Source organism: Alosa sapidissima, chromosome 23, assembly GCF_018492685.1.
Source record: "Alosa sapidissima isolate fAloSap1 chromosome 23, fAloSap1.pri, whole genome shotgun sequence".
Taxonomy (NCBI): domain Eukaryota; kingdom Metazoa; phylum Chordata; class Actinopteri; order Clupeiformes; family Clupeidae; genus Alosa; species Alosa sapidissima.
This window is the reverse complement of record NC_055979.1, coordinates 26,191,900-26,212,467: the sequence shown is the minus strand read 5'-3', so window position 1 is coordinate 26,212,467 and position 20,568 is coordinate 26,191,900. Positions and strand designations below refer to the sequence as shown.

Sequence of the window (20,568 nt, the reverse complement as noted above, 5' to 3'; positions counted from 1 at the left end):
ACAAGTTTAGGTGTGAAACCCAACCCTTCCTTCACTTAGTGGAACTTGCCATCAAGGGAAACTCTCATTTATGTGATGAACAGGCAAGGTGCAGGAATTCAGGGAGAAGTGTAGGAAAGGTCTATGAAGGTGATAACAACATTTCGTTTGTAAGTGTGAGTGTGTATCTCAAACGGTTTCCAGAGAGGATGAAGATCCGCGTGGTGCAAATCTGGGGCTTCCTGTTGACGGTCCTGGGCTGGATCTTCATAGCCTGCTCCATGGCCATGGAGGGCTGGAAGGTGACCTCCATCGGCGGCCAGGGTGGAATGTCAGTCATGGACGTAGCCTGGTACTGGTCCAGTCTCTGGAGGACTTGCTTCACAGACTCTACCGCGGTCACTAATTGCTATGACTTCCCTGTGCTCTGGTCAGTAGAAAGTGAGTTGGAAAAAGCCTCAGGCCGTCCCCTATGGTGCCTATAGTGCTAATGACAGAGGTATTCTCAGTCATTTAGTAATTCTCAGTATCCACTGTATTCTGTCTTCCAAAGTCCAGCAGACAGTAGTGATTTGCAAGATAAAATGTAAGAATGAAGTGAAGTTAAGGCATGCTTTACTATAGTGATGATATTACTGCTCTCTCATATTCAGACAACATACAGATTGTCCGGGCCCTTCTCATGGGAGGGCTCACGACCGGAATGCTGGGGTTCATTCTGAGTCTTCTGGGGATGGAGTGTACCTACATTGGCGGCAAAGACAAGGAGAAGAACAGAACTCTCTTTGTTGGTGGAATCAGCCATTGTATTGCTGGCAAGTATTCTACTTCTAATTTGGGGAACAAGGAATCCTAGAATGTGTTCTATACAAGTGTGTGACAGTACCAGGATGAGAGCCAGTACAAGCGGGTCTGACTTTATCCCTCCTGTGCAGGAATTGCAGCGGCCTCTGGTTACGCAGTGTATGCAGTGTATGTCTCAGCTGAATTCTTCAATCCTAATTTTGATGGGCTAAAGTAAGATTAAATCATTTACACTGACATGTTTAAATAAGCATGGCCAGCTACCAGTGGCAAATATTTCTCTGAGCATGAAAACGTCTGTATTTTCCCCCAATGATTCCAGGTTTGACCTTGGCACGCCACTCTTCCTTGGGTGGGCTGGCTCTGCTTTCCACGTGGCTGGTGGTATATTCCACCTGGTCTCAGTCTATAAGATTTGGGCTCTGGCATACAGGTGAGCACACACTACTCATTCACCTGTGGACTCAGTCTTTAAGATTTAGGCTTTGGCACACAGGTGAGCACACACTACTCATTCACCTGTGGACTCAGTCTTTAAGATTTAGGCTCTGGCACACACTACTCATTCACCTGTGGACTCAGTCTTTAAGATTCAGGCTCTGGCACACAGGTAAACACACACTACTCAAGTGCTGTGTGGTGAGTCATATCAGAGTTAGGGCATTAAGACATATGCTTTGACAGTGTAAAATCCATTTGTACACAACTTTCACAATACGTTTGTGGATTGTTTCTTCAGTATTATTATGCTGAGCACTAATACTGTATCTGGGATGTAAATTACACTGCTGTCTATTATATATGTGTGTTTTGTGCAGCGCTCCTGTCTTGGTCGCTCCCCCTCAGCCTGTCCAAGAGGATGGTCCAAAAGCCTCCACAGTGTTCTCTACAGTGTCTGAGATCTCCTCGAAACCGTCCTCTGTATCTGAACTTTCGTCAAGGACCAATCTTTCAACCGTTTCCGGTATCACAGAAAAGACAGGGCATTTGTCAAAGTCCAGACGCTCCTCAAAGTCTGACCAATCTGTAAGATCAAAGATGTCTGAGAGATCATACAAGTCCCGTAGGTCAGAAGGGTCATCTCGCTCTTCACGATCCTCCAAATCGGGGAGGAGCTCAAGGGACACGAGATCAGATGCCGTAAGCAGTAGAGCTTGGTCAGAAGGGTCCACAAGTGAGCGAGCTTTATTTATTAAAAACTCATATATATAGAACTCTTCAGAAACATTCAACAGTTGCACATTTGAGCTCCAGTATTGTGGCTTGTGTGAGTGAAGATAACACTAAGGAACTTCATTTTAAACATCAACATTAGTCTCTTCTTAGTCTGACACCAGCTAAATACAGTTTTGAGAAATAATTATATTTGTAAATATTATGAAATTCAAGCAGCAGGATACATGTATGATTAAGATTTTAAATATGATTACAGATAGCTTTTGCTCACAGCCATGGGACATCATTTGGACCTTTTCAATGTCTGTATTGAAAACTATTTTCTAAATAAATTATTTGCGAAAAGTATGTGCTTTGGTTCCATTTTTTCCTATTCTGAACTCTTGCATCGTTGTTATTCTTTAGATTTTGTTACTTAAACAAGGACAACCACGGTCAAAGTGAATCTTGTCTTGACAAAATCCACCTGTCTAGGTTTCAAATTTCAGTTTATTTTTGTCTAAAATAAATTATATATTATATAAAATAAATTATATATAAACTATTTTTGTCTAAATAGCTTATATATATATAGCTAAAGGATGTCCTGCAAGATGGTTGTTTCTAATAATGTGATGTAACTGCTGTGGAGCTGGATTATGATAAAGCCACTTGCCCCCTTCATCTTGGAATGGGATCTTCTTAATACAGTATTGAGAATGCTTAATGGACACTATCATGGTTCACTGATTGCCATAACTATGTGTTTGGGATTGAATTGGAAAGAAATCCACACAGCGGATAAAATATTAAGAGATAACATTCAGTGTCCACCATAACCATAGTGTGGATGATCAGTTACTAGCACACAATATATCAGGTCATGCTTTAAGGGATTCATTGACCTGATTGACTGATTACTGTAAGTCTAATCAGAACTCCAAAATAACATCTCCAATAACGAAACTCCAATCAATTCTGACAAACTGCATGACCTTCAAATGTCCTCATCCTGTCATAATAAAACCTGTCCACGTGTTAATATTTGTTCCTCTTCACATAGTGGTGATCTCATCTGAAACCTTATAGTGTTGTGGTGAGAGTCAGATATGATCTTGGGAACTCAAAAATGCTGACGATGCAAAGAACCACAAAGAGGCTGAACAAGCCCTGTTCACATCATTGAGTTGTTCCAGAGGCTATGTGCAATCCTCCACTGTCCACAGTTCAGATGAACTCTTTCACGTTAACACCCTCTGTTGTTTAGAGTGTCTCACCCCACCCTCGGCACCATGCAGTACCGGACTCTGGTGATGTACATGGAGATCGGCTGTTTTGTCTCATGCCTCTCCGGGTGGATCCTGATCTGCTCCACTTTGCCTACCGAGTACTGGACCTTCTCAGAGGTGGGGAGTGTGGTGCTGACCACCTCCAACTACTACTCAAACCTGTGGATGGACTGTATCTCGGACTCCACCGGGGTGTCCGACTGCAAGTACTACCCTTCCTTGATGGCTCTCTCAGGTGAGACAACACTTCATCTATTCCCTGTTAAATTAGTGTAAAAATGACTTGATAAAGAAGACCAAAGTAAAAGGTGTGGAACAATCCCAACCAGTATTCAGTAGGATGTGAAGGACACTTCCTCAGAGTGACTTTGTAGGAGGTATTTGGTCTCATTTTGTAAATGGCTCCAACAGACTTGTATTATTCCTATCCCACCTCGGCAGTGTTTCTGCATGTGTGCCGAGCCCTGGCCATCGTGTCAGTGATCCTGGGCTTCTGGGCAGGTGTTCTCACCTTCATTGGGATGAAATGCACCAAGATAGGTGGGTCAGAGATGGCCAATGCCAGGGTCACTTTTGCAGCAAGCGTCACCTACCTTGCCTCTGGTAAGCTACAGCAAAACACAAAATAGGTGTAATCCATCACTTTATAATCATTACATATTTATTATTACATACTTATTATTTTTTATTGACATAGTAAGACCAAGTAATAATACTCGATTCCATGACATTGTCTTCTCACTGCCCTCCTCTCTAGTTCCGCGTTGTTCAAGTTCCTGTATTTTCTGTTTATGTAACCATGCCCATGCACCTTGTGTGTTTGTTTGTAATTTATGTATCGATGTGAAATTGTGAAACGTCTTTTGAGTGTCTTGAAAAGCACAATGAAAATGAAATGTATTATAATTACTACAATCTTAGGCTTTTTCTCAGAGTTGATTTCTCCCATCTTGCAGGGTTTTCTGGATTGATAGTATATTCCTGGTGGGGGAATAAGGTGCGCTCCGAGTTTGTAGATCCAAATTTCAGAGCCCAGAAGTAAGTACATGCACAATGGACAAAGTTCACTACAAGACTTTTAAGAGCTGCACTGATCCATAAACAGAAATATCTGTTAAAGTATCTTTTAAATGTCCAATCACTTTCAGATTTGAAATAGGAGCAGCTGTGTTTATTGGGTGGGGAGGATCAAGTCTGGTTATCGCTGCCGCTTCTGTCATGTGTTACTTCTCGGGACGAGAAGTCTTCTATAAAAAGTAACACTAATACAATTCAATTTTATTTCAACTTTATTATTTATACATACATACACACACACATACACACACACAATGGATATAAATAATCACCAATATTAATTTCTGTATACTGTCATGTTAATAATACAATAGAACTCATTCATGTCTTTCCTCAAAAATCTGTTCATTAGTGGAAATAAACGTCAACCCAGGTCCTACGCTACAGTACGATCCAGGTCCTACGTCACAGCACGCACGCGGACATACATGCTCCCAGGATCGTCCAGACCAGCGCTAACTTTCTCCGGATCTTCCAGACGGCCCACTCCGGTGCCACCGCTGTTCTCTGGTCAGGTCAGCCTGTCGAGCCAGGAGACCCGCAGCTCTCGGACTAAGCAACCGCGCGGGAGGGACTCGTTTGTCTGAGTGCATGGCCCACAACAACTTGAGTCTGTAAAGACTCGGACAGCAGCACGTTTATTACCTGAGGAGGCCCTGTCCACAAGAGACCTTTTCACCTCTGCTCTGAACACTACCTGCGTGGATTTAATTGCTAAATCATTTTGTTGTATTTAAAAAGAAATGTTGTGTCTGTTAGTATAAAGTGCTTTAAGAAAGAAAGCTTCACTTGTAAAAAAATAAAATCATATTTATACATGATATACCATATTCACAAAATCTACAGAAAAATATCATCTAGACATCAGAGGTGACAAAAATCTATAAATGGCAAATGCAAATATGAAGTATTTATTTTTTGTGCGTGTCTGTGGAGTTTAATTCATAATCTGTAAGAAATATAACCTATTCATCTTCCGAACTGCTCCAGTCACTGACGGACACCAGACTACTCTTCAGAGTGCTTCCTGTGCCAACCTCTGTCAGGCCTGAAAAAGAAACCAAAAAGCTCTTTAGCTATTTGGCATCACATTATTGTTGACCTTTAGTGTCAGGTTTAAGGCCAATTCATAGGTCCAGGCAACTGGTGTCGCTCGATAAACTATGATGTGAAAGGGACAAAATGTGCTGCTAGGGCGTTGTGAAAAGGGCACAAACATTGTTGCATACTCTGATTGGATATCATCTGAAATTTCTTTTTTGAAAGTATATTTTTGGGCTTTTTTGCCTTTATTGTGACAGGACAATGAAGAGACTGACAGGAAGCGAGTGGGAGAGAGATGGGGTGGGATCAGGAAATGACCTGGGTCCCCACGGTCACTTGGACCCAAATGAGGTACGGGCGCTGTAGCTCGAAGTTCTACTGGAGTTTGAGTTCTTTTGTATGTTGCCATGGTCATGGTGAGATGGTAACGTTAATGTCTAAGTTGTTACAGAAACTAGTTGACATTCTACGTCACAATTTGTCACTGGCAGTGGACTATTGAAAGCCTACAGTTACGCGACATCTGTCGGCAACAATACATTTTTGCCGAGCGACACTTGTCACCTGAACTATAAACCGACCATTATTCTCTTAAACTTTAAACCACTACAGCTTTTTTTTTTCTGTGTCAACACACCTACCAGGTTTTGGGCTGAGGCCAGTGGAGGGACCCCACACACTCGTACTGGAAGAGTCCAAAGTCTTCTGGACCATGGTGAGGCTTGAATTAGGCTTAGAAACATCGTCCAGAGATGAGATATCCCAGTCGTCGTCATCATCCTCATCAGCATCCTTCCCGTTCTGAAAACACATGACACAAACGTGACACATATTGATTTATCACTGTTCTTTGATGTGCTAACTGTAGAAATCTGACATGGTTTGTAATGACACTGAGGAGAGCAGGGCCGGTACTACGTTAATCCCCCCCCCCCCCCTCCAAAAAAACCCCACTCAAACACGCACGCATGCACGCCGACGACCACGACAGCCACCAACCCCACTATAGCCTAGGTATACGCATGCAGCCACCAACACCACTATAGCCTACTGTAGGTATACGCATGCAGCACAGGTGAGCACAGGATACCGGGTTACTGTATTAATGTCCTTATTGTCCTACCGTATCCTCAAACTCGTCGTGCTGCCTGAAAGTTAAGCCAAGAACCGTAGGCCAACCTTCGTTGTGTTCTCTGCCTCTTTTCTTGTATTTTCTATCCTCTTCTGATCATTTTTTTTTCTGGCTACCAAATTTGTTTACAGACATTTTTCCACTAGTTTAGCCTTCCAAGAACAGAATGTCTTGATCTCATGTCTTTACACTTGCACAGATGGGCTAACAAAGCCCACTACTCCCCATGGGGGAGGGGGAACTTTTGATACATACTTTTTTAAAAATAAATTGTTATCAGCCAATAGGGAAACTGCCAGAAACAACAAGCAACTACTCTTTATGCTGGTAAGTGAGACACAATTAGCAATGATTGCACTTAATGCAGAATCACCACATAAAGCGTTTTTTTTCTTTTTTTTTTTTTCTTGGCCCCCCTCCTGGGGTGCGTTTCCCAAAAGCATAGTTGCTAACCTGTTAGCAACTTAGTTGGTTGGTAATGGGAAATTGCATTGCAACCAACAAAGTTGCTAACTTACTATAGGAAACGCACCCCTGACCGGGCCGGTGTGGTTGCTGCCGTTGCAACCCCCCCAGAACCGGCACTGGAGGAGAGCATGAGGCTTTGCGGAGTTATGGGAATGACTAAGCAACAGCATTATGCGGGTATGACTCTCTAAAACTCAATGTTTACCACAGTTTACACTGTGGGATCTTTAGGTCAGGTGATGACTCAAACTGACCAAAGCAAAACAAACCATAGGTTCCCCAGGATAGAGTGTACCTTTTCTCTTTGCCGATGTACTGTAGGCTTCACTAAGGCTAGCTTCCACAAGACATGACATTTCTCTCTACACCTTATTGGACTGCTACACAATCACAAATAGCAGCTATGTTAGTGAAAGACGAATGTGTACCTTGAGTTCTTCCACAACGTCCTTGCTCTTGGGAATAGATTTCATGTTATTGTGGGTCCCAAAATAATTCGCTGTGTTGATCGTGTTAATGCTCCCTGCCAGTGGTGCCGGCCCTTGGTCAGCCAGCAGGTTCTCAAGGTTCCTTGTTAAGTCTTTCACGTGATGGCCTAGAGTGACATCAAATTGAATTTCCATTTAACAATATACAGTAGAGATGATGGATTTTTTAACCACACTATAGGTAATTCAATTGATATTTCTTATTGTGTCTCTTTAATAGAGGAAGCATTGCAAATAGGTGTAATGCGTCCCTCATAAGAGTCAGAGAGAGAGAGAAGAGAGAGAAAAAAGGTAGAAAGTCTAAGAGTGAGAGAGGAAGAAAGAGAGTCTGTGAAGAATACATCCTTTTTGAAGGGGGAAGCAAACACGCACCGATGGTAGGAGTTTTCTTGAGGTGCTGGTCACAGCATACTTAATGTAATGAACAAAGGGAGACCGCACACACTCTAGCAGCTCATATGCCAGTAGTTTAATACAGACAAAGAATACATCCTTACCGAGAGCCTTCTTTCCAGACGCACTGCGGTTCATCGGACCGGAATTCTGCGTATCGATCTCCTCCAGCTCGCTGCCCTCAGTCCAACCTCCATCATTGTCCACCGAAGTGCTGGAGCGCTCTCTGCAGACCACCACCTGTGGGGCGTTTCCCCTGGGGACTGGCATGGGCTGGTTTCTGACAGAGGAGCTTTTCTTTGAGCTTTGCGGCACCAACCCTTCTTCAGACTCGTCATCTGAACTGACTGGATGTGCCCTAGTGAATGACATAAGAACGCAAGAATATTATAACGTGACAAAGGTTCTACAGATACAGATTTCTTTAATAGTGATGCTGTTTATCCTAGACAATACAATTACATAAAAAATCCACCCACAACCAGTTTAGTTACTGGTGTCCATAATCATCTGTAGAGAAGACACTTACTTAGGTGTGGAAGTGGTGGGTTGGGCTTTTGTCCTGGTAATGTTAGATGCTTTTGGAGTCTGCAACTGTTTGGCTGGAGCATCTGAAATCGTCCGACTTCCTCCTTTAGACTGCACACTGCTGGACACGGTCCTTGGCCGAGCCACTGAAAACAACACACACACACACACACACGTGGGCTTGTCAAGTACAGAAAAGTAGCGCTGACATTTTTCTCCTACAGAGTCCTACAAAGAAACAAAGTAGCCTACAACAGTTAAACATATGTTGAATAATATGTGTACCTGGAGTGTCTTTAGTTCTGTGTTGCTTCTCTGGGACGGAGCTGCAGCCCGCTAGTCTGTCCTGCACCCTCTGGTCCAGTCTGTGTGAGATCTCCGCTCGGATACGCTGGCCCCGAGGACTGCCCTTGACCCCACCGCTTCTCTTCTGACCGACTTCCATCATAATGCGGTCATACTCTCCTTGAGAAAGGCCTCGCGTTTCCTAAAGAACATTTAAAAAAAAAAAAAAAATTATTTACTAGCTTGTGCCATAATTATGTAAGGGGGCAGCCGTGGCCTACTGGTTAGCGCTTCGGACTTGTAACCGGAGGGTTGCCGGTTCGAACCCCGACCAGTAGCCACGTCTGAAGTGCCCTTGAGCAAGGCGCCTAACCCCCTCACTGCTCCCCGAGCGCCGCTGTTGTTGCAGGCAGCTCACTGTGCCGGGATTAGTGTGTGCTTCACCTCACTGTGTGTTCAGTTCACTCTGTGCTGAGTGTGTTTCACTAATTCACGGATTGGGATAAATGCAGAGACCAAATTTCCCTCACGGGATCAAAAGAGTATATATACTTATACTTAATAAAACATTTATGACTACATGAGCTATTTTACTGTGCACGTGTAAATACACATAACACCCTATTCTGCTTTGCCTTCTGAACAATCAATTCTAATCAAATGTTTGAAAGTCAAACCTTGATCAAAGGTAATCTGCTAAATGTCACATACTCCACTCTGCTCCTGCTAGGCTAACAAGTTAGCTAGTACATCCTCTCCTAGCAATGGAGGCTAACAGGGCCGACCAAGCACAGCATCAAATGACTTTCTGTGATTCGAACTGGCAATCTTCCAATTAACCCCTTAGACCACTGAGCTTCACACTCTAACAAGTAGGCTAACCTGTGCTATCAAAAAAACAACTTTGGACTCAGCATTTTACAGAAGTTCACATTCCGACTTTAGCGTTATTGAATCAGTACTTACTGATCTAATGCCCAGAGAATGAAGCTCATCCCCAAGGGTCTGTTCCACAATCTCCCTCATCTCTCGCTTAGCTGCTGGGTTTTTCAGGAACTCTTTCACCCTCTCCTGAACTTCATGTGAAATGGTTTCCTTCTCTGATATACTTGAAGAATCTGTAAAAACAAATACACGTTTATGATTAAAATCTTCACTCCGGCCAATTATGAGTAACGGCAAGCGCTGCATTCTACAGCAGATTAAATATCACAGCACAGAAGCACATAATAGATGTTCATAGATGATCTCTTATGAGCACGGATGGTAAGGACAAGAGGTGAACATAGAAAGAGGACATAACCTGTCTTATGAGGCACGAGTAGAGCTGATATTGCAATACCAAGCAACATGCGCAAATGGACATGAAAGCATTCCGCACCATCACAGATGAAGCCCATCGTGAAATAAAATATGAGATTCGTACAGGCTACGGAATGAGAGCATGCATTCAGTAGACAGCATGCCACGGGGAACAGGCTGGTTACCTCTGTCCTCGTCTGAGAGCTCCACTATAGGGTCCAGCTTTGGGAGCACGAGAGGGTGCTCTGATCGACAGGAGCACAGGAAGGTGGGACAACAGCACGGAATTTTAGGTGAGGGTTCTACTGTGGAACACTAACAGGTTTTGCTGTTCTAATGGGGGTCTACAGATGACACTTTACCTAATATGGCATAATGGCCACTTACCTGGCATGACTGGCTGGACTTTGGGTTCTGGGGTTGTGACTGATATGAGAGAAAAGAACACAGTGAGCTTCATGACACAGGACTGTGAAGACAATTTAGGATTAGGTGTCACAATATACCAATGTTGACAATAACTGAAATACTAAAGGTGGACATACCTTCATGTTTCACAACAACCGTAGGAGGGCTTGCAGAAACCTTCTTCACCTATGGGGCCATCAAAGAAAAAAAACATTTATTTTCATCCATTATTTTGATCTCAACTCTTCCGAGTGCTGACAATCTTTCATTTACCTTATTTTAACTTTACACTATTCTGTCCTCATAGTCTATTTTTGACAAATACGTGCTATGCCCACTGAGGAGCCTAAAGGGCCTATCACATTGTACACGGTATGCGCTGTGCTCGGCGCTAGGTTGCTCTTGGTTGAGGTAACGTCCCAAAGATTTTTGTTGTGCTTGCCGCTGGGCTCAGCGCAAAAATACCAACGACTTACCGTGCGCTGCGGTCAAAGTTCAACCTGATTGAACTTTGACCGCGGCACGCGCAAGAGCGGCAAAGCGGCAAAATGCCGCATGCGCTGCACTTTGCTCAGCGCAGCGCCAGACCAGTTTTTACAGGCGCAAGCCATTTACTATAATGCATTTCATAGCGCAAGCCATTTACTATAATGCATTTCATAGCGCAAGCCATTGACTATAATGCATTTCATAGCGCAAGCCATTGACTATAATGCATTTCATAGCGCAAGCCATTGCCTACAACGCATTTCATAGCGCAAGCCATCGACTATAATGCATTTCATAGCGCAAGCCGCCTGTAACTCTTCACTGTCCTTATGAGGGCATGTGCTGATGACCGAGCTGTTAGTGATGGCTGTGATTAGTCCAGCTGATGACCGAGCTGTTAGTGATGGCTGTGATTAGTCCAGCTGATGACCGAGCTGTTAGTGATGGCTGTGATTAGTCCAGCTGGTGGCCGAGCTGTTAGTGATGGCTGTGATTAGTCCAGCTGGTGGCCGAGCTGTTAGTGATGGCTGTGATTAGTCCAGCTGGTGGCCGAGCTAAAACAGCATAGTAAACAAGACAGGGAGGAAGGGCGAGTGGCACTACATGCGCATACAGTGCTGTGTCTCTTCAAAGAGATGGACTTTTCATTGTTTGATTTATGCAAATCAAACAAACAAGGTCAAAGTCAGCAATTAACTTCTTATTCCAGCAGCAACATACAGTACCCTTCTGCACCCAGCTAGCTTATGACAAGGTTGCTCCTCTGTGTCTGAATAGGTGTTTGCTAAGGATATCACAACTATTTCCTATTAAACACTATTTACTGTCATCTGACCAATAGAACACAGTGTGACAGATGGTTTTATTTGAAAAAAAAAAAAAAAAAAATGCAACTGCAACAATGAACAGGTAGGCTTACCGCAAGAAAAACATATTTTCTAATTTCCCAAAGGAATGTGCTGATTGCAAAGCCATTGCTTAATGCACCTGTTCCCCATGTTCAATATCCAGGGTAAACCTGCATGAACCTCTAGCAGGAAAAGCAGTCTTTTATTTGGAAAAACAGCATTAGCTGTGTTGAAAAAGAAGACTCTGAAGATCATAGTCATTACGGCACATCAACATCCTCCTTTATATCTGAGGAGCGATACTGCTACTGACGTCCAGCTGGAGAGGCTAATGCAGGATATCCTGAACAAGTTATCTACTTCCTGTGTACAGCGCGGGTCTGACCTGCAGGGCCTGATGGCGAAGGTCCTTTCCCTGCTTCAGCGGCTGATTGTCCAGTTGCTTTGTTGGCCTACGACTCTGTTCAGTCAAACTCTTCTGCAGGCGTTGCATGTCCTCAGTAAGCTAAGGACACATACATTAAACAAGGCTTGAAGCAAGGAATGTCTCTGCGCCTGATGTTATGAGAAGCGATCAAAGCCGTTTACTTTCACATTTATTAATTTGACAGACTCATTTAGTGACTTACAGCAATCAAATAGCATTTAAGCTATTAAAGCAACACCAAAGCACTTTTCCTGCACGCACGCTATTTGTTTATCCAGCACTGGCTTTGGAAATACTGAGGTCTACAGACAAGGTGGAGTAGGTTGTATGATTTTATGAAAGTATGATTTATTGCGACATCAGAAGCAAGTCAAATTTGTAGTTTCTTATATATAACTACAGATCCGCTACCCGATCTGGCTAACTTGCATAGTGCGGTTATAGCCGATAGAGGGTCGCGAAGAGAATGCAGAAGTGCCGTTCACCCTGTTACGAGTTGATGAACCACTGAAACGATTTTGGAAACAATATTTTAAGGTACAAAAAACTCTTTGGTGTTGCTTTAACATTTAAGCATTTTAACAATTAAGCTAATTAAGCTGTTAGATATTATTATCTATTTTCGCATCTTAAAAACCCTGGCCCACGCCTGAATTCAGACTCAGCGGGTGAGAACTTTAAGGGATGCATTAAACAAGGAAAATGCTTCTGAACCCAGAGATTTAAACGCTGCAGACTATGTACACAGATGCTATAAAATCCTTCATACCTGATTCTTCGCTGTCTCATGTTCCTTTTGGATTTTCAGCAATCTGTAGGTCCACTTCTCCTCCTGTATCATGTTAGATAGATAGCAATGTGTACATTTAATACATAATAATAACAAATGTATGACATAAGCAGCTTTATCGTAATACTAACCTGTGTCTATATAGCTGCATGTATTAATATATAGCTGCATGTCTAATCGTAATACTGACCTGTGTCTATATAGCTGCATGTCTTATCGTAATACTGACCTGTGTCTATACAGCTGCATGTCTTATCGTAATACTGACCTGTGTCTATATAGCTGCATGTCTTATCGTAATACTGACCTGTGTCTATATAGCTGCATGTCTTATCGTAATACTGACCTGTGTCTATATAGCTGCATGTCTTATCGTAATACTGACCTGTGTCTATATAGCTGCATGTCTTATCGTAATACTGACCTGTGTCTATATAGCTGCATGTCTTATCGTAATACTGACCTGTGTCTATATAGCTGTACGTCTTATCGTAATACTGACCTGTGTCTATATAGCTGCACGTCTTATCGTAATACTGACCTGTGTCTATATAGCTGCACGTCTTATCGTAATACTGACCTGTGTCTATATAGCTGCACGTCTTATCGTAATACTGACCTGTGTCTATATAGCTGCATGTCTTATCGTAATACTGACCTGTGTCTGCAGCTTCTGCTCCAGACTGATGATTTCCTGCTGCTGTTTGGCATGCTTGCCCAGCGTGTGTGTGTCCTCATGAAGAGTGTCTGGATGTGTGGTCCTCCTCTTTGTCTCTCTGTGGGTGGACCCCTGCTTCTCCTCTTCAGTCCTGGTCACCAGCTCTCGTTTGGTCTCCTGGACCTTTGCTAATTGCTGAAGGACAGTATGATTCTTATTTGGAGGGCAGACGTGTGACTGCACACTGCAAGCTAATTATAATCCACATAATGCTACATGAGATTTCAAACTGTTTCTGTCAAATGTTCCACCCAAATAACTCTCACTATTACCATCATATTATGATAAGAATAAAACTACTATAACACAACTATAACACAACTTTCATGGAAGTCTTATTTGAATACTCAAGTGTCACAAGTGTTTATGACAACAGGCGCACTTCAAACTTTAGACAATCACCTGCTCCAGCATGGTGTTTTTCTGATAAAGCCTATCAACATCTCGCTGACAGTGTTGCCTGATTTCCTCTATCCGTCTATCCATGGTCGTCCTCTCCTCAGCCTTCCATGCCTCCAGGTCCCGCATGAGCTCCTCCTGCTTCTCACTCTGGTCTTTCTCCTAAGGGAAACAGACACACTTATTATAATAATATATACCGTGAGCGAACCTTCGGAAAGAACCTTCCGCGAACCTGCAGCGAACGTTCCCGGAACCTTTAGGGAACCAAACATTTTCATATCCAGACAGCAATATTCATGACCTAAGTGAGACAAGATATTCCTCCAGTTTTTTTTCAATATTGGAACCAACATTTGTATGTATTTTAACCATTGAACACACATGAGTGCTATGTGTAATTTATTTTATGTTTGTCTGTATACTGTGTGTGTCTTTTATATTTGGACATTGAGTCTGTCAATAAAGATAATATATATATTAATATAACAACTCAATTGAGTGATTGAAACGATGAATTTACAGAACTCTAAAGCTAATTCGTCTTTAGAAGCTAATTAGCAAGAATGGCTTATAAGGGTGCATAAAGGTGTATTGTGTGTATCAGCGAGAGGTCACCTGAGTAGCCTTAGCCAAATAGGTCTGCTGCTGCATCTCTAGCTGAGAGCGAGTCAGAGAGAGCTGATCCTTCAGCCGGTCGATCTCCTCCTGGAAACGCACGGACTGCACCTTCTTCTGGGCGTCTGTCAGAAGCTCTGAGTGGAAACATTTTCACATCATACATCTGTTTTTAATCGTGAAAACAGGTACTGCTCTTAACAGTGGAGTATGAAAGAGCTTTAAAGGAACTCACTGATGTCATAATCCTCAGGGTGTCTCCGCTGCATGTGGCTGTGTAGGAATGTGGCATTCATGAACGCTTTGTCACAGTGGTGGCACTGAAAGAGAAACACATCACATGTCATAAGCCCTTTTCCCATAAGGTTTTCAAGCGAATTAACTCATAATTCGATGTCTTTTTGAGGGATATTAGATGCACCAAAACAGTTTTCCATTCAACAGAACGATTCTAACGAATTAAAACGAAGTCATCATGTCTCTGTTAATGCACATTTTTCTACTGCGCTGGACGGTTTTCCATCAACAGATGTAGCGAATGGAACACTTCTAGCGAATGTATCAAAGGTAGCGAATGGAACACTATTGTGAGGTGAACGTCTTGATATGCGTGAAAATACCTTTTGCCATCACATTAATGTCGAATTAACTCTTGTTAATCCACCTCTGGCGAGCGTATTAACTTATCACGACAAAACCGACGTTACTGTACTTCGATATAAGCCCTTTTCCTTTTCACGTGTCGCACTAACTTTATGATGCGCATCGTATTTAAGCTAATTATTTTTTTAAGGGAAAAAGGGCTATAGACTGATTGATAAAACACAACAACACAACACACACACACACTGCATTTATACAATGATTTTCAAGGCACCCTAAGCGCTTCATCAAGGCACCCTAAGCGCTTCATCAAGGCACCCTAAGTGCTTCACAGTGAACGGGGAACCTCACTAACCACCACTCAGGTGTAGCACCCACCTGGGTGATGCAGGCAGCCATTATGCACCAGAACGCTCACCACACACCAGCTGGAGCTGGAGAGTGAGGGAATAAATGAATGAATGAATGAATGAATGAATAAATGAATGATGCTTAAATGACCACAGTGAGTCAGGAACTCTCATCCTAAGGACAGTGGTGGTGGTTAAATTGGCGATGGTTAGTGAGGTTCTGTTACCTTTTTGGGTACCTAGATAAAAAACACTGTTGTTGTTGTTGTTGTTCACGTACTGTTGGTTTAAACGTCTCATGCGAAAGACGCAGGCGTAAACTGATTGACGCCTAGCTGTTTTGTGTACACAGTTTGCTTAAAACACCAGAGGCATTACAGCCAAGACTTTCCTTACCACTATGTCCCCATAATCTACTATATCACCATAACCCTCTAAATCTGATAAATACCAATAAACCCAATAAAAACTAATAAATTCTTCTATCAGAAAAAGCAATGGAAAAATCACCTACCACACATCACACTCAACACTGAGCATCACTGTGAACAGCTGCTGTTTAAACTAAATTCTTATATCTGTGAATAAGTGAGTGACTTGGTTGGGTGTCTGAGCACCACTGGCTGTCAGATAATGCTATTAGAGAGCCCTCTTTGTGTGGCAAAATGCGGTCGATAATCTAATAGCCCAAATCATCTGTGAAATTACATTAGTGACATGCAGACTGCAAGCACATGGGAAGCTCCTTAAAGGCCTTAGAACAACACAACAATTTACAATTTGCCAAAACAATTTGTCTTAAATCACATCTTGGGTCTTTTAAGACAAATCAATATTATTGCCACTGTTTAACTGTTTGTTCAACTGAATCGCTGAACACAAAGTAGACCCCTTTAGATATAACATTTGGCATTTGATCAGTGTTAGCTCTGGTGTGTATATCAAACACCAATAGTTGCATCAGCAGTGGCTGCTCATGAGCAAAAAGGGCAAAACAGGAAAGCATTAGCCAGAGAGATCTCCAACAGAGGAGGAAAACGCGGCATCTTTAGTGATTTAAGAGACCCAGCTGTGAGGGGGAGGGGCTTCTGTTTAGCAGCCTTAAGTACAAAAGGATTGTGGAGTTATTGTCACCAGCCAACACCATCTGCTCGCTCCCCATTCTCAATGTTGTGTCTGAATAAAGTCGTTCAGAATTAGCTGTATATGTATGTAAGCCTACGTGTGCTGACTGATACTATGGCCTGGGCTACATCTCCTGAACAGAGACAGAACAAACATCAGCAGTGGAGGAAGCCAGTGGTTCTCAACCAGTGTGCCAATGCCAATTTTGAGGAAGGCAATTTGTTTTATACAGGCTCATGAAATAGGCTACAGGGCTATTTTTACACACAAGCTTCTTAATTAAAAAGCTCAGTCAACAACATGTGAGCATATATCTATCGTTGTGGTCAGAGCTCATGAACACTCTGTACAGAAAAAATATGGGCATAAAAATGAACACCACTGTTATAGCTTATAATAATGTGTGCAACATCATTTATAAACAGTAACCACAACTCAGTGTGCCTTGGCATTTTGGTTTGACCTTTGGTGTGCATTAACCCTGTAATACATACCTATACAGCTAATTCTGTTACCCATGGGCCTTCTTTCTTTCTTTCTTTCTTTCTTTCTTTCTTTTCTTTTCTTCCTCTTTTCCTTCTCTGATTGCCTACATTCTGTAAAGCGCCATGATACATGTGTAATGTTTTGGCACTCTATAAGCACAATAAATTGAATTGAAATTAACCCCAAAAAGGTTGAGAATCTCTGGAATAGGCTATGCTTCATTCCTCGACATTCCTTGACAATAGGACACTATTTAGTGACCTAAATGGTGAGGATGTGACAACAGGGTTCCGATGGCCTAGTTAAATAACTTTCCTAAGTAACCTGCGTGAGAGAAGTCCAACTGACATGCGGCCCACATACAAACCTTGTGGTAGCTTGCGAGGCCTGTGCTGATCATGGCCTGCTGTGAAGTGATGATCTTCTTCCTCTGCTTGAGTTCCTCTTTAAGTGCCTTCAGCTCGTCGGCGTGCTTCTGAAGCGTGAGGTGCATCTGCTCCTTCTCTCGCTGCTCCACCTGGACCCTGTCCTCCGCAGCCTGCAGGCTGAGGCTCAGGTAGTCCTGCGAGTGGAGCAGGTACTCCACGGTCAGCTGAGAAAGCCGAAAGAGTTTGAGCAGAGCGCCGTCCACCGGGGCCTGACACCGCTGGCACCGCTCGGCTTCGATGCTGCAGAACGTGACGCCCGCAATGTGCTCCTGGAGCGTCTGGAAGTCAAGCTCACTGGCCACGCGGTCCACATCCAGAGCGCTGATGCGCCGCCAGTCCACACTCTCACGCCGCACGCGGAACCTGAAGGGTGGAAGTGGCACACCAGCGGAGGCTTGTGTGGACATGGTGGCCACTGAGCCGGTGTGCTGGCTGTGGTTGGACTGCTGGCTCTGTGGAGAGTTCAGTAGCGAGGGTATCCCTACAGATGTCTGGCCACCCTGACAGTCCACCTGATAAGGGTAGTAGATGTTGTTGAAGAAGGGCTGTAAGAGAACAGAATTGAGAGGCTATTAGAATTACAGACAAAAGACAATAAGAAAACGTAGAGATTTATATTACACTTAATGTCTTCGACGACAATGATGAAACCTTAATACAGTCTATGGATGAAACGCGATATTTTAATTTGTGAACGACAATATTTACATTAGCCTAAGCAAAGAGTCTACATTCGACGCCTTCACAATAACATAACCTTGTTATCGCTGAAAGGACGCAGAAGACAACCATGATGACAGCAATCCGGTATCTTTTTTTAACACAATGCCCAAACCATCTTGTTCAGCCTCGGTGTGGTGGTCTTACCATCTCAGGCTTTCTGATGTGACAATCGCGCGAGCTAGCGTCTGACGGCGACTCCGAGGCTGTGCGTCCTGGTGGTCACCATGGAAACAAACATATGCGTGTGAGCACAGAGACAAGCAATGCAAACAATCCTACTAGCAACAAAATATCTACGGGCCTACTAACAAATAATGGCTGGAAATATTTGTTTAAGTAAGGCAACATTAATGTAACAACAAAAAAGAGCTAGTGTTTCACCTAACCCCTAAATTAGTGCTGGTGTCATTTTGATATGTCATAGCCTGATTGAACATTGAACAGCGTTTCACTTCATATCACTCGTTTTACTTCATACAATACCGTATTCAAACTTCAAGCAGTGGGTGTATGATAGTAACTATCATCATTTCACACATTATTTAGTGTATTAGTGAATCACACATTATTTAGTGTATTAGCTCGTGTACTAGCTTGATATGTCTACACGTGTTAGCCAAGTCAATCAAATATTAGGGCCAGTAGGGCCTAAATTAGCTATCCTAGCTGACACTTGTCAGGGTTGAAGTTGAAAGCATGAGATGTTAGCAAGAATGTCAGCCAGTTTTAAAGCTGTTGGCATTGTCTACTTTCTGGAGTGTTAAACTTTGGGGCAAAACATAACGTTTGTTGTTGGGTCTGCTAGATACCGCTAACCACGAACATAACGCTACCAAAGACCTGAAGCTGTAGCTTTACTGAGCAATAAATTGCTCGCTTAATGGCTTTTGTTATCAATATAAGTTATTAACGTAAACCATAAAATATGCATAACATAAAATTACGTGTGATTGGTCCTGCACTTATAGAACCATGGCCTCAATTCCACAAGATGGTACAATGAAGTTACTGCGGCTTTGTAACGCCATCAAGTCGGGGCAAGAGTCACAAACAAAAGGCATGCCCAAACATTCCAAACCCCCTAAAAAACGGACAAAGATTCCAAAGCACATGCAAGATCCGCCAATCCTCTCTGATTTAACAAAAACTGTAGGGCATCAACATGCTTGGGAATTCCGGAACATCTGAGTTTTTGTTTTTTACTGCACATTTTGAATCATATTTGAACTTATTTGAACATATTTGAAAGACAACAGTCTTCAAGTAACTGAAATTCAGGGAAAGTAATCATGCGAACTTAGTTTTAGTCGCCAAAAACAATTCCGCGCCATTATATTTTCAAGTTCAAAAAGCCTAATGTAATTTCTGTATAATTTAACTTACGGTGGAAGAACATCCACTCAGGTTTTCTGTGCAAATCATGTTATAAACGTTACACATTTCCCTCGTGGCAAAAATGAGAATGGTAAGGGCCCGAGGCAAGGTTTAACGTTAAATGCATAACATCCATTGACGTACAGTAACAGTATCTAAACTTGTACATTTATTTTAAAGAACCATAGTAATAGAGGGTGGAATCGTTAAGGGAAGTTTAGCTAACTTCTTGCCAGATGGTCGGCTAACTAATCTCAGTTCTTCTGTAACGTTAATAGCTGGATTGCTAAATTTGCAGCATTAAAACAAAGTAATTGCTGGTTGAGCATTTGGTTGAGATTTTTAACTCACCTGAACTGGTGATATTTGTAACAGCTATTCCAAGTCCCAAAGGTAGCGTAATAAGTAAGTTTATAGCTAATGTGTACTAATGTGAAACATTCCAAAGCCTGCGCATCACCCAAGTGGCCGAAAAGTTGCACGGGCCGTGTGGGGGAGGGGAGGACATTCTGGGGTGCTGAGGATTTACATTCATTTACGTTTCCGTGCGTGCGAATGGTGGTAATCTTCTAAACTTGCAACCTTCACTCATGCTCTAGACTCCTGTTTGTTTGTTTTTTGCACACAGGTAGATCTAGATCAGCCTCAGCCTCAAAGCAAGCCTCAAAGCAAGCAAGGACTTCAGTTTTTCCATATTTTGGACCAGTATTTTTAATGACGTAATAGCCCAAAATTAAGTTGTGCCGTAATGGAGTTAATATGTGATTAGGCCAAGTAACCAGACTGCATATCAGACTGCATATTGACGTTGACCGGAGCTCTTTGCAGAATGTAGACT

The 20,568-nt window shown here is 42.7% G+C and overlaps 3 protein-coding genes across 7 annotated transcripts; 2 read left to right on the top strand and 1 right to left on the bottom strand.

The window, feature by feature from the left end:
• On the top strand, positions 1-3,007 carry cldn10e (claudin 10e). Its single transcript, XM_042081678.1, has 6 exons — positions 1-420; positions 633-794; positions 915-996; positions 1,106-1,216; positions 1,602-1,923; positions 3,002-3,007. Exons 1-6 carry the CDS (start codon positions 189-191, stop codon positions 3,005-3,007), a joined length of 915 nt encoding a protein of 304 aa, XP_041937612.1. The 5' UTR covers positions 1-188.
• A 119-nt stretch (positions 3,008-3,126) lies between these two features.
• Positions 3,127-4,891, top strand: cldn10d (claudin 10d). The gene is made up of 5 exons (XM_042081677.1): positions 3,127-3,462; positions 3,669-3,830; positions 4,184-4,265; positions 4,376-4,483; positions 4,657-4,891. Exons 1-5 carry the CDS (start codon positions 3,231-3,233, stop codon positions 4,889-4,891), a joined length of 819 nt encoding a protein of 272 aa, XP_041937611.1. The 5' UTR covers positions 3,127-3,230.
• On the bottom strand, positions 4,499-20,234 carry dzip1 (DAZ interacting zinc finger protein 1). Of its 5 annotated transcripts, none has more exons than XM_042080347.1 (18): positions 20,082-20,234; positions 18,501-18,568; positions 17,573-18,178; positions 14,877-14,961; positions 14,642-14,778; positions 14,027-14,185; positions 13,565-13,759; positions 12,886-12,948; positions 12,075-12,194; positions 10,490-10,538; positions 10,332-10,370; positions 9,609-9,760; positions 8,643-8,844; positions 8,359-8,503; positions 7,934-8,187; positions 7,377-7,543; positions 5,986-6,149; positions 4,499-5,352 (listed from the first exon to the last, which is right to left on the bottom strand). In XM_042080347.1, the coding sequence occupies exons 2-18, from the start codon at positions 18,501-18,503 to the stop codon at positions 5,313-5,315; spliced, it is 2,580 nt and encodes an 859-aa protein (XP_041936281.1). In that variant the 5' UTR covers positions 18,504-18,568; positions 20,082-20,234; the 3' UTR covers positions 4,499-5,312. The 5 variants fall into 5 exon arrangements, with proteins under 5 accessions (XP_041936281.1, XP_041936279.1, XP_041936283.1 ...); XM_042080345.1 differs by having other exon boundaries at positions 5,990-6,149; XM_042080349.1 differs by lacking the exon at positions 20,082-20,234 and adding an exon at positions 19,301-19,400 and having other exon boundaries at positions 5,990-6,149; positions 18,391-18,568.
• Positions 20,235-20,568: the final 334 nt, after the last annotated feature.